This window comes from Ursus maritimus, assembly GCF_017311325.1.
Source record: "Ursus maritimus isolate PB19 chromosome X unlocalized genomic scaffold, ASM1731132v1 scaffold_X1, whole genome shotgun sequence".
Classification (NCBI taxonomy): Eukaryota; Metazoa; Chordata; class Mammalia; order Carnivora; family Ursidae; genus Ursus; species Ursus maritimus.
This window is the reverse complement of record NW_024423319.1, coordinates 2,644,265-2,662,858: the sequence shown is the minus strand read 5'-3', so window position 1 is coordinate 2,662,858 and position 18,594 is coordinate 2,644,265. Positions and strand designations below refer to the sequence as shown.

At 52.6% G+C, this 18,594-nt stretch overlaps 1 protein-coding gene across 1 annotated transcript; it reads right to left on the bottom strand.

Annotated features, from left to right (window-relative positions):
- Positions 1-10,617: 10,617 nt before the first annotated feature.
- PNMA6A (PNMA family member 6A) lies at positions 10,618-12,146 on the bottom strand. The gene has a single exon (XM_008703045.2). It carries the CDS (start codon positions 12,027-12,029, stop codon positions 10,644-10,646), a length of 1,386 nt encoding a protein of 461 aa, XP_008701267.2. The 5' UTR covers positions 12,030-12,146; the 3' UTR covers positions 10,618-10,643.
- Positions 12,147-18,594: the final 6,448 nt, after the last annotated feature.

Here is an 18,594-nt window from a genome sequence, read left to right as displayed (position 1 = left end):
GGGGGGGGGGGCTTCTCCTTCTTGTCATTCTGATGAGGAGAGGTTGCGGGGTTGTCCAGAGCCCAAATTATTGACTGGGTCCCAGGCCGTGCCCCTTGTTTTATAGGGATCTTAGAGATGTGGGCTTCTTCTTTAAAGATTTTATTTATTTATTTATCTGAGAGAGGGAGACAGACAGTCAGCAAGAACGGGAACAGAAGCAGGGGAGTGGGAGAGGAAGAAGCAGGCTCCCAGTGGAGGAGCCCGATGAGGGACTCCTTTCCGGAATGCTGGGATCACGCCCTAAGCCAGAGACAGGTGCTCAATGACTGCGCCACCCAGGTGCCCCGGGTTGTGGGCTTCTTGATTTTTCAGCCTGCCTTCTGTGTTCTGAGGGAGGGGCCTGCCACGCCGATACTCAGGCAACCCTGTTTGGGTAGAGTCTCCGTGTCCCCTGCGAGGGGGGATGGGGATGGGCACTCTCTGAGCCGGTATTTCCAGGTTTTTGTTCTCTGGCAGCTTTCCCTGGCGGTCGGCTATGCCTCTTCTGAGAGTCAGAGCAGGAGTGACTGAATCTCAGCCTCTGTCACAGAACAGAGGGACCGGCCCGTTCTCCACTGATGTTCTGGCCACTTTAACTCTGTTACTGTGGGTGCTGCTCAACCCTGCAGCGTCCCGGGATGTGCGCCCCACACCCGGCGTCCCTGTCCCTCACTTCCAGGGCCGGCGCGTCTCTGTCCTTTGTGTTTCTAATGCCACCAGCCACCGGCCGCCCCGCGCGCTCCCGGGTCTCCCGGTCTCAGTCTATGCCCGGTGAGCACACCGCGATTCCGGAGTTCCGTGAGAAGCCTGGTGGCGCGCGCACCCGGTTAAGGGCCTCAGTCTGCTGTTTCGCGGGTGCCGACCACGAGTCCGCCTGCTCCCCCGTGCAGGTGGCCCGCCAGCCGCCCCGCGCACGCTCCGGGAGCTCCCGGTCTCAGTCTGGATCCCGTGAGCGCACCGGGATTCCGGTGTTCCGCGAGATGCCTGGTGGCGCGCGTTCACGGCTCACCGGTCTCAGTCCGCTCTCTCGCGGGTGCCCACCATGGGTCCGCCCGCTCCCCCGTGCAGGTGGCTGCCGCTTCCCAGCGCCCAAACGTGGCGGCTCCCTCCCGTTTATCTTCCGCTATCTGTGCGCGGTTTTACGGCTCCCCTCTTGGTACCTCAATACTCAGCGCTGGAGATGTTCATTTGTAGAGATCCAGATGTATCTTCCTGCGTCCTAGGCTGATTCCGTGGTTATTTAGGCTGGTCTGGTACCTATCCAGCTTGACTCAGGGGGACCGGCTGAAAAAGGAGTCCCCTACTCCTCCGCCATCTTAACTCCCCTTCCCTCTCTTTTTGTTTTTCAACTGCTGTGGCTAGGCTCATCTGCTTCTTAGGATTAAAAAAAAAAGGGTAAATAATCGTGCCTCGTATTCACACAGTTCATTCTTCTCCATGAAAACATTAATTCATTGGGGAAAAAAATCCCATCCATCTCTCCTAAAGATTCATTTACAACCAAATTTTACTTCTCATGTCAATTATTTTTCAAAAATTTTACTACTTCATTATTCTGAGCAACTGGGTATTATGACCAATAATTGTGGTGGTGGAAACTTCAAAAATGTGGAGTCTTAGCACAGTGAATGAAAATCACAATGAATAAAATAACATTTAAATTTGTTTATATATTTTTGTTGCAGAGAAACACTATAGGGTCCTACAAAAGACATTGAGGATAAAAGATAGACTGCTTTCAGATAAAATTATGTGAGGGAAGGGGGATGGAGATATAAGTTCATGGAGATGAAATGTGGATGTCGATTTTCCAGCTTAAAGGAGAGCTTTTTTGTGTGTGTTTTTAAGTAGATGGTGATAGATGTCAAATTGCCAGGATATTTAGATTTCAATGGGTGCCATCAAAATAGCGATGTTAAAGTTTTGTTTTAAAATGTCAACAGTTACGACATAGCAGAAATGACATATTTACTATTTAGACTTAGAGTGAAATATTTTAGATGTCAACTTCCATGTGTGAGGGGATATACAGTTCCTCAGAATTGTTTGAGAGGGTTTGTGAGCAAACACTGACTGCTTCCCAACTAAGCAGTCAGTGTTTGCTCACTGTACAATGAGGTACAAGAATAAATGTTCTCTGCTGGCTAGGATTCTATAGTATCCCACTAACTGGTCTTCCAAAAGACCACCTTGCCCCATCCAAAACTTTCCCCACACTGCAGCAAGAGTGATCTCTTAAGATGTAAATCTGATCACATTAATCCCTTGCTTAGAAATTCTTCAGTGACTTCCCATTGTGTTTTGAATTCTTAACCCCGGGCTACAATTCTTAACCCTCATTTAAACAGCCTGTGAGTTCTGATAACCTGTCTGCCAATCGTGGTGATCTCAAACCAGCCTTTCACCCTTGCTTGACCTGTCATATTTCAGCCCCTCTTAGGCAATATTGTTCCCACCACTGGACACTTGAATACTGCTGTACCCTTGGCCTGGAATGCGCTTGCCTTCTTCCTTCCCCTAGGTATCCCCTACAAGTCCTTCAGGTCTCAACGCCCATGCCATTTTTTAGGAAAGACTTCCTTGACTTTCTAGACTGATTCATATCCCCCTTGAGAGTTCTAATATAGCACTGTGTACCTTTCCTTCATAGCACTAGTCATATTTACCATTCTATACGTATTAGCAGGTATGAATACTTAAAGCAGATCCACAAAGACTCAAGAGTGATTTTTTTATTATAATAATATTTTTTTATTATATTATGTTATTCACCATACAGTACATCCCTGGAGTGATTTTTTAAAAATCAAAATTACAGTCCTTCCACATGTGTTCCCAACCCGTCCACCGGTCAAGCTCTCAGTTCCTTTTGAACAAGAGAACAGTTCTTTGGCCTCCCTTCACTCCTCCCTACACTACAGTTTATGGGGCACTGCCTATGCTCTGAGTTCTCCACACTTGATGAGCCCGGGTTTTTTTGTTGTTGTTGTTTTGGTGTGTGTGTGTGTGTGTGTGTGTGTGTGTGTGTGTGTGTGTGTCTGTGTGTGTCTGTGTGTGTCTGTGTTCAGTAAAAGTTTTGTCTTGACACTAAAAGTTTTGTCTTGACACTGAGACTTTTCTGTTTCAAGCACTTGACTCCAACAGCCAAGAGTCATAGTTTTCAAGAGGATGGTCTTTGCCAGGCTCCATAGAAGTGAAAAAAAGGGGAGGGGAGAAGAAGAAAAAAGAGGCCAAGAGCTACACCCTTTATTCTCTTTGTACTTTTTTTGTTGTGTTCACTGCCCAGATCCCTGAACTCTAGAGCCATACTTGACTTGGAAGAAGCACTCGGTGAACATTGGTTAATCCTTTGTACCACTGTACCATCCATTCCTGGAAGGAAATGCACACAAAGAGTGCATTTGCTGCCACCTGAATGGATGCTAGGGCACTGGGGTAGGGGTGGAGTGGATCCCCTTGATGGATATGACAGAGTTTATCCTTCTACGTTTGCTTGGGGGATGATTTCCTTATGGTCTGAGGTCACCCCTTAGACTGTGCACTGAGTTGGGCAGGGTGTACTTCTGCTCTGATGTATAGGCGTAGGCTCAGCACATACTATAATGAGTGGAACACAGAGGGTACAGCTTAACTCCTTGTTGGATGAATTAAAGAAGGTCCTCATTTTGTCTGGGGAAGGCCTTGGGAGCTCCCCAAGTTCACAGGGATGGAATTTCCTTCTCTGTGGGGAGGAGGGAGGGAGGGAAAAGATAAAACATATCTTTCCTTCCCAAGGGAGAGGGACAGGAAGTCCCCTGTACACGTGGCCCCCAGAGGCTAAAGGAGCACTTGCATTTGGAGAAGGCTGGAGGTTAGGAGAGAAGCAGCCCAGGAAGGGGGGGCATGGACAAGCAGGCGGCTTCAGAGCTCACTGAGGGCCCATTGGACTGGGCTGGGCTGAGCCGGGACCCTGAGGGAGGAAGTGGACTCAGTTCACCTGAGTCAAGGTATTATAGGGCAGGACACACCCGTATTTCAGGCACAGTGGTGGCAGGTCAGGAGAGACAGACTTGCCCTCCTTTTACTGGCTTCATTCCTAGGAAACGGCAACGGCCATGGCTAGGCTTTGAGGAGGCTGGGCTGGAAGATGGGGATCAAGCCTGAGAACACTGGGCCAGCCCTGCCTTGCAGTAGCTCAACTCCACAGCCTGGAAACTGTCATTCCCAGAACCTTCATGACTGAAGGATCCTGAGTTTCCACTACCCCCTCCCTCACTGGGGCTCTGACCCTGACCACTCACCTTGCACCATATACAGGAGGCGGAGCCTGGGTAGAGGCACTGCACCCATCATGGCAGGCAACACAATATCACCTCAAGAGAATACAAGAACTTGGAATCTTCAAGACACTACCACATACAGTCTCACGGGGGATTCTGATGGCCTTCCAGTGGGACAGGCAGATGACTCTGATTGACAGATGAGGAAATAGGGATTCTCCAAGGAAGTGTGACTCTCCCAGGCAAACACAAGGGAACCCAGGTGTCTTAGTCAGCTCAGGCCACCATAAGGAGATACCCCAGAATGGGTAGCTTAAACGACAGACCTTGATTTTCTTATAGTTCTGGAGGCTAGAAGTCTGAGATCAGGGTGCCAGCATGGTTGGTTTCTGCTGAGAGCTCTCTTCCTAACTTGTAGGTGGCTGCCATCTCTTTGTGTGCTCACAGAACCTCTTCTTTGTGCCTTCGGGGTGGGGGAGAGGGGAGAAAGAGAGACAGTAAGAGAGAGACAGACAGACAGAGAGCTCTCTGGCATCTCTTCTTAGGAGATCCTATCGGACCAGGGCCTTATGATCTCATTTAACCTTAATTGCCCCCTTATAGGCCTTATCTCCAAATACAGCCACTGGGGTGTAGGGCTTCGGCATACAAACATACATACATACACTCATACAAACACTGGGGAGACAAAATTCATAGCACCAGGTGCTCCATAACGGAGCCTTAAAGAACATGGTTCATTTTACTGCTGCCTCTGTTCAAAGTGTACACAGTTCAATGCATTTTGAAAATTGCATCCACCCAGTGAGTGACCCAGCTGACTGTCAAGCTACAGAGCATTTATGTCTTCCCAGAAAGTACCTTTGACCTCCTTGCCAGTCATTCCTACCTCCCTGGAGGCAATCGCCTTGGAATTTCCTGCACCACAGATCCTTTTTGCCTGCTCTTGCATTCTGTATCAATGGAATCATACGGTGTCACACTCTGGTGTCTAACTTTTCTCACTTTGCATATAGTCTGTGAGACACACCCATGTGGTTGTGAGGGTCAGAGGTCCACAGCGTAGGGATTCACAGCAAGCCCTGTATCCCTTCTCCTGCTGGTGGGCATTTGGGTTGGCTCCGGTATGGGGCTATTATGATGAAAGCTGATGGGCACATCCTTGAGTAAGTCCGTTCTCCTGGGTAACATCCTTGTGTTCCATTCTCCTGGGTAAAAAAGTAGGAGTGCCAGGGCTGGGTCACAAAGTAGGTGGATGAGTTGTTTAAAATGACTGCACGCAGATGTCTGAAGATGTTCTGACAATTCACATTGCCATCACCAATTCTCGACATGAGAACCATCCTAACCCTGACCCAAGGCAGAGACAGGCTGGCCACCACTCGAGCCTGGCCACATCCCAATTCCCACATTTATACTGAGTCTGATGCCACCCAGCTCCCCCAGAGGGACTGTCAAGAGTTACAGAGTGTGCTGCAGGCAACCAGGTCTGTGAAGGACCGATGGAAGACATGCTGCCACTTACCCAGCCCAGCAGTACTCTGAGTGGGGAAGCATGAGTGCCATGTTGGGGTGATGCTCCAAAGGGCCGTGTGAGCCCAAAAGGAGCCACCTGCACCTGTGAGGTTTCAGTGGGCAGGTGGAGAGCGAGCCGGCAGCCAGGAAGTAGCTGAGGAGGTACTGTTCCCCAGGTAGGAGCAGCCAGCAAGGGAATGGTGGGTTCAGAAAGGGAGGAGAGGACCCTGCCTGGCTGCCTAGGAGCCTGTGGAAGGTTTAGGGCAGGGCAGGGAGCCCCCAGACGCTGGGAGCAGGAGCTGGGTGTGTGAGCAGAGGGGGTGGTAGAGGAAGAGGGCTGTTGAGGAGCCAGAACAGTCTTCGGCTGGCAAGGACCTGGTCTGAAGCCACAGTTGAGGAAGTGTGGGTGGGCACTGCCTGGTAAGAAGATAGGAGGGAACTCCAGGTTCTCCCTGGAGGAGACAGGAGGGGTCCATTTGGCTGTGCAGGGCTTGGGCCCTTGGCGATTGTGATGCAAAGCAGAGAAGCCCTTCCTGGGTTGTGAGAAGACAGCGCTCCCCCTCAACCTGTGGAGGTTAAGGGACACATCCGAGGTCACCCAGCTAGGGAGCAGCCAGGTAAAGAGAAACACTGAAACCCTCCTCTGCTGCCGTGCCTGTGTTCTATGTGCTCAGCCAGGCTGGCCATCCCTTGGACTTTATTTGCAACAGCTACTACTGGAGGAGGTGTGTTATGGGAGCCTCCAGTCACCTAGCAGCCCAGGCCCTCTGTGAATCTTGGTTGAAGCATCTCTGCACCACCACACAGTGAAGTGTTTCTGTGTTTATTTCTCCACATGGTTAGTATCTGCTGGGCACCAGCCCTGTGCAGGGCCCAGTACTGGCAATCATGGGGACCAAGCCAAAAGATGGAAGACCCTGGGAGCTGAGCCAAGCAGGTGACACAATTACAATTCTTTTACGCCCAGCAGGGAGCCCAGCTGCCCACAGGGCCTGGGTTGTGGTGGGGATAGGAGGAGGAAGGCACAGTGTGTATCTACCTGGTGTCACACAGGACTCTCAAATGCAAATGTGGCCACAGGAGCTCATCCCTGCCCCTGTCACCCCACTTACCAACACCTCTTCTCACAAAAGGTGAGAGGAAAGGCAATTGCTGGTGTGATCCCCATGTCAGGGAAGTACCCTCCCATCCTCTGGGGCCCACACACAAGTGAGAAATCTGGGACCCTGCTTGAGCCCTCCCTGTGCCTTCTCCCTCTCTGGAGACTATATCCTCTCCTTTCTCTTAAACCCTCTGCCTCAGGAGGCCCAGGCCATCACTGTCTGGTCTGTCCTTCTAGCCTACTGCAGAAGCCACCCTCTGCTCCAAACTTACCTCCCTGCTGCTCAGTTCACCACACAGCAGGTCTGATCATTGTCATCCCCTCACTTCAAACCCACTGAGGCTCTCCACAGCCCTCGGGTAAAGGTCCCAGGCCCCTGGCAGATGGGAGCAGGCTGACAGATTCAGGTGTTTGCTTGAAAGAAGGTACTGAGAGCCTCCTGTGTGTCAGACTCTGTTCTGGGCACTGGGGACCCTGGGGTGAGAAACATGGACAAGGCCATCTTGGGAGGGAGGCCCTAATGCCCCAAAGCAGAGACCAAAATCTCTGCTATCTCTCTTGACACATAAATCAATGCTGCTAATGTCAATATGGATGGAGAGTATTCCAGGTTCCACTTTCAATGTAGGTGGCCGGGCAGAGGAGGGCTTTGGTAGGAGAGGACATTTCTGCTGAGATCTGAATGAGGAAGAGGAGGAGGAGGAGGAGGCCACCACCATGGGACGTTCTTGGGGTGGGTTGTCTCACACAGAGGAGGAAGGAAGACAAAGGCCACAGGTGAGGAAGAGCTGGGTGTGGTGCTATGGGGCCAGCTGAGAAGGCCAATGAAGCAGGAGTTTGCTGAGAGGTGCAGGGGCGGGTGGTAGGGAAAGAAGAGGACAGCTCCTTGGGGTTCGGGGGTGAAGGTAGAGAGGGGTTGTGGGCCAGGGAGGGGACTTTGGAGTTTCCTTAGTCTAAGGAGATGGGGAGCCACAGGGAGGACTTGTCACTGGGAGGAGCGGGAGGTCTGGTAGTGTTGCAAAGAGTTTGCTCTGGCTGCCATGCGTGTGGGAGTGAGGTAGACAGAGAGCTCAGACTGGAGGCTGGGAGAGCAGGAGATGGGGCCAGGAAACATGGAGACGTGGAGAGGATCAGCAGTCACCAACTAGACTTGATCAAATCCCACAATGGGTTAGATTGGGAGTGAAGAACAAAGGGCGGGAGGGAGAATCCTGGCATCTTTCCTGGAGCAACCAGGTGGAAGGCGGAGCCGTTGGGGGAAGGCCAGGGAAGAAGCTAGTGTGTGGAGGGGGACGAAGTGCTCCTGTTTGGACATCTTCATTCTGAAATTCCCATGAGACATCCAAGTAGGCGTGTGCCCTTGTTTTATAGAGATCTTAGGGATGTGGGCTTCTTTTTTTTCTTTTTTTTTAAGATTTAATTTATTTATGTGACAGAGAGACAGCCAGTGAGAGAGGGAACACAAGCAGGGGGAGTGGGAGAGGAAGAAGCAGGCTCATAGCAGAAGAGCCTGATGTGGGGCTTGATCCCACAACGCCGGGATCACGCCCTGAGCCGAAGGCGGACGCTTAACCGCTGTGCCACCCAGGCGCCCCAGCCTAGTCTTTTTCTTTTCCCTGACAGCAAGTCTGTTTGCAAATGGAGGTGGTATAGGAAAATATGCCCATCTTTTTTAAAAATGTTGTTCCATGGTGAGATTTTCACATTTAGGATAACTCAAATTAAAACACATTTAGAGTTCTTCAAAAACCCTATCACTTTTTAATACTGACTTTCTCAACAAGGATGCTATAGGTGTTGGAGGCATGACAGCTCTTTGATGCATTGCCCCATTCCATTCATTGCACACCTTAAGCAATCTACAATCCCAGGACCTGGATGGCAGTGGCCCCTTTAGCTTCGTAAAAGAGAAAACCATGATTATTCCCACTCAATTTCAAAAGGGAAAGACAGGACGATCCCACAATGAGAACCAATGGAACCCCAAAATTTTATAATTCAACTGTAAAATACGAGGAAGTTCCTGATCATATCCTAGTCTTCCCATCAAAGTGCCTCACATAACCTCTCACTGGAGAAGTCTCCCACGGGAACTGGACAAAAATCTTTTCTGTAGCTGTCTCTATCCTGTCGAATAAATAAATAAAATCTTTAAAAAAAAATCTTTTCTGTGGCTCCCTCCTCCAACCCCAATAGACCCTTCCCTCAATTGCCCATAGCAGAGGAGAGACTCAGGTGAAACATTCAATGAAATTTATTGAAGAGAAACATTTACTGAAACCATCAAAGAAAAGGAATGACAACAGACAGAGGGACATCTAACGGCCACTAGAGCCCATAGGTCACGGACCCCCTCCTCTTGGGGTCCCACACGAGGTGCCTCTGCTTCCCCCAACACCGTGGCCCTCCTGCCTCAGTCTCCCTTCCTGAGGGCCCCTCGATCCACCTCTGGCCAGGACGATGGACGCTGGCCACGTCCCCTCACTCCAGGGCACCCTCCCCTCTGGCCGGCATGCTAGGGCCTGGTCCTGCCCCGTGGCCTGCACAGGACAGTCCCAGGACGCTGGAAAACGCAGCAGGGGACACTCGGCCAAGCCAAGGAAACAGAGTCACAAGTAACAACAGGGTGGCACATCAGAGCACAGTTGCCGTGGAGACTCCCGCCGGCCACCTCTATCCTTGGTCCGGTTCTTCCTTCCTGAGGTCACGGGGTGAGCACCAGCCGTGCCCTGGGGGCATCCTTCCCGCCATCTCCTGGAACCGGGCTCCGGAACTCCGGGGTGGGGTGGGGGCAGCTGCTCGGATAAGAACACACACACATCTCCACAAGAACAAGCAGCGGCTGGCCTAAATCTACACCGAGAAAGCAGAGGTTGAGCTCACAGCACGGGAAGAGAGCGAGCAGAGCCTTGGTTCCCACCGCAGCTCATGGCACGCTCCCGGGCTGAGAGGTGGCTGCCCCGGTAGGCCAGGACACCCACCGCGGGCTCCTGCACACCTCAAGGCTCTGCACAGGAATGGTAACTAGCGGGGAGGGGGAGTAACTGGACACGTGGGTCACAAAGGGCCCTACAGAGACACAAGTGGGCTTCCCGGAACATGGAGCAACGTGCCCCGGGGGTCACTGAATGAGAGTCCCCCTCTTGGGAGACCCAAGAGGCTGGCACCCTTGAGATGGTCCCTAACATCTCGCAGTCCAGTGTGGGTGGCAGACATTTTCAGGTGCCCCTCATCTAGGCTGGAACTGGCCACTCAGGGCTGCCCCAAGCCAGCTGTCCAAATTGGCAGGGATGGAGCTGGACTTGGTATTGGCAGCTGCTGAATTGTGGTTCACCAGACCAGTCCCAGGTCTCCTTGCCTGTGATCTCCTGGTCTCCAGTGGCACTGTACAAACAAAAGCAGAAACACCTTCCACCACCAAGTCCTCCCCCTTCCTCCCTCTCTCCTCTACCTTTTCCTTCTCTTCCTCTTCCTCTCCTACACCTTTTTCTTCTCCTCTTTCTCGTCCTCCTCCTGCTTTGGAACAAAAGTTTCCCTGCACACCCAGTCACACCAAAGCCAGCCAACTACCTAGCACCCCACCTCAGGCTGAGCCAAGGCTCTGGCCTGGGGATCTTCTCCTCACAGTCTTTGCTCTCCTTGCCCCCACAGCCCTTCCAGGCTGCAGGGGAAGGAAGCTTCTCATAGGCTGGTGCTAGGCTCCCAGGTCTGCCTGAGAGGAGAGGGGGCCCCTGGGCCTTCTGAGCCTATTTGCCTGAGGAGGACTTGGAGGGACTCGTCTCCCCAGCCCCATCCTCTTTTCCCGACTCCTCTGGGATGGGCTCGAGCCCCTCCTCGGGGGACTCCCCAGCCTCCTGCTCTCCTGCCTGGGCGAGGCCCTCTGGCTCACAGCCAGGACCTCCTGGGCCCGCCCTGGAAGCACTGCCCATCAGGGCAGGGGTGGGGCCCCCAGGGGCCTCTGAGGGTCTTACTTGACGTAGGCCTGCAGGGACAGTGTCACGATCCTCACTGTCCTCCTCCTGCTCCCCCTGCTCCTTCTCCTCCACCTTATCATCCTCTGCCTTAGCATTGGCTCTGGCACCGGCGTGGGCATTGGCCCGGGCACCAGCCCCTTCCTCTGCCTGGGCTCTCTCGCTTCTGGCTAGACTGGCCTCCCATGCCTCAGACTCGCGAACAAGCCCCAGCATCTCTAGGAAACTTGGAGGCCTCCCAACCATTCTCAGCTTCCTCAGCGCTTCATCCAGAGGCTTTGTGAGGTTGGCCCTGGTGAGCACCTGCCTCAGGCGCACGTGATCAGCGGAGGCTCTGGCCAGGGCCCCCTTCTCAATGGCTTTCTGCAGCAGGACTTCCAGCCGCAACAGGAAAGCAGAAAGCCGCTCGCCTGACTGCTGCTGAGCGGTCAAACACTTCACCCGGATGGTCGCCTGAGACTCGTTGTTTCCGAACACCTGGATCAGAGCCGCCAGGCAGTCCTGCGCTGTCCTGGCAGGGTTCTCCGCCAGGAGTCCATGCACGAGCTGCAGGGCCATCCCTCGAAGGCCTTCCATCAGCCGCCTCCTCTTCTCCCTTTCTGAGACCCCCTGCCACACATGTAGCATATCGGCGGTGTGGTCTAGCCAGGCCTCAAAGGACTCCTCCCCCGGGGCGGGCTGATCCCTTCCGGAAAACACGCCCAGGCGCTGATACCGCATGGTCTCCACCCAGGGCCGGACTGCCTGACTGACCGATCGGAGCCAGCACACCCTGCGCAGTCCCAGCCCCAGGGCCCCAGCCACACTCTCCACCGTCTGCCCCTGTTGCTCCAGGAAGTAAAACACGCGACTGAGAAACTCCTCGCCTGAGCAACGGGGCACAAAGACCACGTTCCAGGGACCCCCGGTGCCCGGGATTTCCCTGGGGACCAAAGCATAGTTGACTTCCTGGTCAAGCTCGACCAGGGCCGCAGTGGCATTATCCTCCTCTCGAAACACTTTGCCCAGCACGGTAAAGTGACCCATGGGCCACAGGGAGGCCTCCAGGGACTCTTGGAGTTCGGCTTCATCACAGTCCTCCGGGATGCCCAGAATGAGCAGACCCCTTCGAGCGCTGACGCCCATCCACCTGCACCAGTCCTGCAGCATCGTCACCGCCATCGCGCGCAATTTCCGCTGGCGCGGGGCTGATACTAGGGGCAGGAAACGGTTCCCCACGCAGACCAGGGTGGTACTGGGCGGGGGAAAATGAATTGGGGGGGGGGTCTAGGACTCGGAGAGAGCGGCCCGGGTCTCCACAGCCTGTGAATACGAACCGGGCGAGAGCAAGGTTAATGCCGGCACCCCCTCTCCCTCCCCCAGGTGACGCTCCTCCCGCGGGGCGTCGCCTTTGCCGCCCGGGCTCGACCCCTGCCCCTCCTTCCACCGGCCCGCAGGGGCCACAGCCCCCTCCCCACCCCGTCCCCCCGTCCCCGCGGGCTGCCGCAGTCCTGCTGGGGCGGGTGGAGGGTGGCGGGGTCTCTTGGGGGCCAAGCGCACCCTCCCCGGGTCTGGTACCTTCCGCTGGGTCGGGGTCCTTCCTGGTGGAGGTCCCAGCAGGAGGGGCGCCGCAGGGGCTGCGCAGAGCAGCGGCCGGGTCGTGCGCCCCTCTTTCCGTGGCTTTCTCGCACTCCCTCTCCTTCTTCCTCTCCCTGTCCCTCTCTCCGCGCGGCACGTGGGCCAGCGCGCCGGCGCCGGCTCGCCACCACTCTCTGCAGTGCGGACTCGGGGCGGGGGCGCAGTGGCGGCGGAGCGAGGACCCTCCGCGTCGCCCCGGAGACCGCCGGGCCATTGGCGCGCGGGTCACGCGGCCGGGCGCCACCGCCGCGGGCACCCGGGACCGCGCGTGACGTCACCTGCTCTTCCCCGCCCCCCGGGGCGCTGGCACAGGTGGGGACCCTGGGGATCCGCGAGTCGGTGCCCCCATCCTAGACCCAGCCCGTCCACAGCCCGCTCCCGGAACGTGCCCTCAGGGAGTCAGCGTGGCGAGGGTTCCACATCCCCGGGTGCCCACCAGAGAGGGGCTGGACAGGCCCGAGATGCGCCCGCCAGCGCTGCGTTCTGGCATGGGTGGGGAACGGGATGGGGGGGGCGTTCTGGGGGCTTCTTCGCCTGCTTCCACCCTCCTCCACCCCACCCAGAACTGGTCCTGTCCCAGCTAGGCGAGAAGCACCTCGTCCGGGTGCGATTCCGTGGAATAGATGCCACATGCGCACACGAGCACTCACACACTGCACCCCAACGGAGGAGGGTCGGCAGTCCCCACGCTCGCGCGTGGGTGCACTGCCGGCCAAGGCGCGTCGTTACCCCAGTGCCAGTGGCCAGCCCCAAGGAGGGTGCCAGGGACCCTCTCCTGTGTTGCTCACTCCAGGTACTTAGAGGTCAACCCCTTGGGCCTGTATCTTACCATGCGTCCTTGGGCAAGTCCTTGCCCCTTCTCTGGGCTTCAGTGGAATGACAGAATTGGGGTCTCTACCTCAGGGTGTTGTGTACAGGAGAGCCGCTAGGCTGGGAGTGGAGCACTGGATGTGTCCCCTGCCCCCTGTGCCCTCGCCAGCCTAAAGGGCTCTGAGACATTTGCTCTCTTGGCCCCTGAGAGCAGCATGGGTGTTGTGCCTCCCCAGAGACCTCTGTCTGTCTGGCCCCAAGTCAGCCTTCTTCCACAGATCCTCCCCCTTTCTTTTGCTACCCAGGCTAGTCACTGTACCAGGGCAGTGCTGCCGCCACTCGAAATGGAGCTCCAGTCCCTCTGGGTCTTGGCACCCTGCACCTGTCCTGTCATGGGAGTCTGGGGGCCATGTGCACAGCCTCTCTGCTGGTCAGACGGCAGACAGGTTCCCTCGGGGTCACACCCTCTGGTGTTGTTGCCTGTCTGCCCCCCTTCTCTTTTCTTGCCTGGCATCCGGTCAGACATCCTCTTCTGTGACTTGCTTTGCACACTCAGGCTATACCGGTCAAGGTTTCCTCCGAGCACCCAGCTCACTCATGCTCTTTGTTGAATCACAGCCCTGGTTTATTTGTCTATGACTGTATGGATGGGCATTCACACTGTTCCCAGTCTTCGGCTATTACAGACACTGCTGCCACCAGCACCCCATGCATGCCTGTCTGAGCTGCTGTTGGCACAACAGGCTCTGGCACGTAACACCAAGAAGTGGTTTTGCTGGGACCTGGGCACTTGGGTGCCTATCACTGCCATGGCTAGGTGTTGCTAACCTGTTATCTCCCATGAGTGGCTGAACCGGTGTTCACTTCCACCAGCAGCATAGGTGTGGTCCTGTGCGCCCCACAGCCCGAGCAGCCTTTGGTCTTGTCCAGCCTTGACCGCTTGCCCACCCCTATGGGGAGAAGCACTACCTCGTTATTGTGTGCCTTGTGTTTCCCTGGTCGGCAGTGAGGTTGGGCATCCTTGCACAAGTGTGTCATCCATCCCCAGTTCCTCTTCTGTGAATCTCCTTTGCTCATTTCCTCCCCACTGCTGAGAAGCCTCATTGGCCTGTTTCTAGGAGAAAGTTTCCAGCATCAAGGCCGAAGGCACTCTCATTTTTTCTACACTCACCCATCGCCCAGAAGCAGGCTGCGTTGGAGTTGGTCTCATAGTTGGAGCTTGGCTGGCCCCTGTGGTCTTACTCCTCCAGCTTTCTTATCTCCTGGGTGGTAAATGCTAGGTAAATGAAGAAACGCAGGTGTTCTGTCACAAACCAGCTTTCCCAGTCGGCCTCGTGTGTGGACTCCCTCCCTTTCTCCCCGCTGAGGGCCAAGACTGCCTCTCCTAATACGGTGAACTGCTGCTCTTAACACCCACCACGAGAATTTCTGTCCCCCAAACCTTGGTGTTAGCCCTGCCATGGCTTGCACCCCACGTTGTCCTCTTTCCTGGTTTCTGCCATGATTTACCTGGGATCCTTCCTCAGGGAGGGTGCTCCTGTGGGAACATATTTGGGTCTCATGTCACCAACTGCCCAGCTGGCCTGTAGGCCGACTGTCAATTCATTCCCGCTGTTTTCAGCCTCGCCTCTTCCTACTCTCCTTCCTTCCATACCTGCTGACTCCAAGTCCAGGACTCTCTGGCTCTACCTTGGGGTACCCATTCCCCCCTCTGCCCGGGCTGGGCTGTGACGCCACAACTACCTTTCCTTTATCACCTCTCAGCCCTCATTTTGCTCCACTTCTCAGCACAGTTGACCCTCCTTCCTTCTCAAAACCTTTTCCTTTCTTGGCTTCTGTGAGCCCCCACCTTTGGGCTAATCTCCTCCCTCTTTGCCTGCCCATCCTTGGAACTCCCTCCTCCTTCTCCTTTGCTTGAGTTCAGTGTGGTGGCAGTGGGCTCCCAGCCTCAGCCCCAGGACCCTTGGTGCCTCCAATACCATTCTCACCTGAGGTCCTCTCATCCGAGGGACCATCTGCCTGCTGACGGCTCCAAATGTTCTGTCTCTGGGTGGGAGCCCATCTCTGAGCTCCACACATGCTCATCAAACTGCCTACTTGGATGTCTCATGGGAATTTCAGAATGAAGATGTCCAAACAGGAGCACTTCGTCCCCCTCCACACACTAGCTTCTTCCCTGGCCTTCCCCCAACGGCTCCGCCTTCCACCTGGTTGCTCCAGGAAAGATGCCAGGATTCTCCCTCCCGCCCTTTGTTCTTCACTCCCAATCTAACCCATTGTGGGATTTGATCAAGTCTAGTTGGTGACTGCTGATCCTCTCCACGTCTCCATGTTTCCTGGCCCCATCTCCTGCTCTCCCAGCCTCCAGTCTGAGCTCTCTGTCTACCTCACTCCCACACACATGGCAGCCAGAGCAAACTCTTTGCAACACTACCAGACCTCCCGCTCCTCCCAGTGACAAGTCCTCCCTGTGGCTCCCCATCTCCTTAGACTAAGGAAACTCCAAAGTCCCCTCCCTGGCCCACAACCCCTCTCTACCTTCACCCCCGAACCCCAAGGAGCTGGGACCTCCACAGAGTTTTCCAAAGTGGCTGTACCAGCTTGCATTCCCACCAACAGTGTAGGAGGGATCCCCTTTCTCCACATCCTCTCCAACAATTGTTGTTTCTTGCCTTGTCCATTTTTGCCATTCTAACTGGCGTAAGGTGGTATCTCAGTGTGGTTTTGATTTGAATTTCCCTGATGGCTAATGATGTTGGACATTTTTTCATGTGTCTGTTAGCCATTCGTAAGCCCTTCTTTGGAGAAGTGTGTAGTTTTATTTCTCCTTTTCCACATTTGATGCCTTTTATTTCTTTTCCTTGACTAATTGCTCTGCCTAGAATATTCAGTACAATGTTGAATAGAAATGGCAGAAGTCAACATTTTGACTTTTTCGTGGTCTTGGGATACTTTCATTCTTTTTTTTTCTTTTTCTTTCTTTTTTTTTTTTTTTTTTTTAGCTCCAAGGTTGTTTTTTCCCATTATGTTCGGTTAGCCAACATACAGTAAATCGTAAGTTTTTGTTGTAGTGTTCAACATCATTAGCTGCATATAACACCCAGTGCTCCTCCCAACACGTGCTCTCCTTAATACCCATCATGGAGTATGGTATTAGCTGTGTGTTCTTCATAAATGCCCATTTTCAAGTTGAGGAAGTTCCCTTCTAATCTTTGTTTTCTGAATGCTTTCTTTTTTAAAAATTCAGTTAAAATTATTTTTTATTTTTTAATAATAACATTTTTTATTATTTTATTATTTTATGTTAGTCACCATACAGTACATCCCTAGTTTTTGATGTAGTGTTCCACGATTCATTACTTGTGTATAACACCCAGTACACCATGCAACACATGCCCTCCTTACTACCCATCACTGGCCTATCCCATTCCCCCACCCCCTCCCCTCTGAAGCCCTCAGTTTGTTTCCCAGAGTCCATAGTGTCTCATGCTTCATTTCCTTCTGTTTACACCCCCTTCTTCTTCCCTTTCTTCTCCTACCGATCTTCCTACTTATGTTCCATAAATGAGTGAAACCATATGATAATTGTTTTTCTCCTCTTGACTTATTTCGCTTAGCATTATCTAATGAAAGAGTATAGGATTTTGTCCCATGCGTTTTCTGCATCATTTTGTGGTAATCATGTGGTTTGTTCCCTCTCATTTTATTGATGTGCTGTATTATATTGATTTTCATAGGTTGAACCACCTTTACATGCTTGTGATAAATCCCACTTTGTCATGATGTATAATCCTTTAATTAAAATTCTTTTAATCAAGTTAACTGCTGTGTTTGGTGTGCTAGCATAGCTTTTAGCTTTTGCATTTATATTTGTAAGGGTATTGGTCTTTACTTTTCTTGTGGTATCTTAGTCTCACCTTGCTATCAGGGTAAGGTTGGCCTCAGAATGAGTTAGGAAGTTTCCCTCTTCTACTTTTTGGGAAGAGTTTGAGAAGGATTTATAATTTTTCTTAAGCATTTGGTAGAATTCACCAGTGAAGCCACCAAGTCCTGAGCTTTTCTTTGTTCTGAGGTTCTGGATAATAGATTCAATCTCTTTACTTTTTTTATAGGTTTATTGAGAATTTCTATTTCCTCATGAGTGAGTTTTGTTAGTTTGTTTGTTTCCAGGAAATTGTCCATTTCATCTAACTTGTCTAAATTTTGGTGTAATTGTTCATAGCATTCACTTGCTATCTTTTTTTTTCAATCTCTGTAAGGCCGATAGTAACGTCCCCACTTTCATTTCTGATTTTAGTAATCTGACTCTCTTCTCCTTTCTTAGTATAGAATCAGTACTGCTTTTTCTTTTTCTTATATTGTAAAGAGATAGCAGCTTCATAGGCCTCCATGTGCACCTTCCCATATAATGTCACTTGTGCTAATATGAAGATTCTGCCACCTACCAAGTATATTATTGCCAACTATATATTGAGAGCCTGGAGGGAAAAAAGAACAACAACAAACTCCTGGATGATCCACAGAACCATTGATTTCCTGTCAGATTAAAATGAGGCAGAACTATTATTATCTAGACTTCAGAAGCCCTTTATAAGCAGAGAACTCATATTCAATATATTTTTTCAAATGCAGGTATTCTCCTTACCACAGTGCACATTTACCTTGGTAAATAGACACAGGTTTTTGGGAAAGGGTTGGCTGGGTTTTTCTGACCTCCACCTTAATCAAAGGGCTCTGGGCCCATGGGCTGATCTTAGACCTGACACTTGCTGGGAACTACAGTTTTCCACCACAGTTGCTAGCATCAGCTTTCTGCTTGCCGGCTCTCTCTCTCTCTCTCTCTCTTTTTTTTTCCCCTTAGGAGAATCAAGTAATACCGAGTCAGCTGCGCATACATCCAGACCCTAGAACACTATTACCTACTATCTATGCTATCTATATTGCCACAGATTCTGGTCGGTCAAATGAGACTGACCCCCACCCTGGCCTTGTGTCCAGTATGGTAATGATGCCCACCTTGCTCCTGGTAGTTTTGTGCCACCATTGGACCCTGTCTTTGAGAATCCTGTCATCTCCCTTGATTGCCAGTTCCATGCCAGCGCCACTTGCTTCCAGCAATGGCTTGCAGAAGAGAGTCAGTACTGATCTCTTCAAAGATGCCAGTGCCACCTCACCAGCACATTTCCTTGAGTAGTGATTTCTCTGCCCTCCAAAAAACAGAGGCTGGAGGTAGGACGTCCGATCTCACATTATAAATCATACCTAAAACCTACTTTGGACCTTCTCGCCAATTCTCAAC

Excerpts from the sequence above, each read along its gene's own strand:
- PNMA6A (XM_008703045.2), bottom strand. The coding sequence starts at position 12,029 with ATGGCGGTGACGATGCTGCAGGACTGGTGCAGGTGGATGGGCGTCAGC.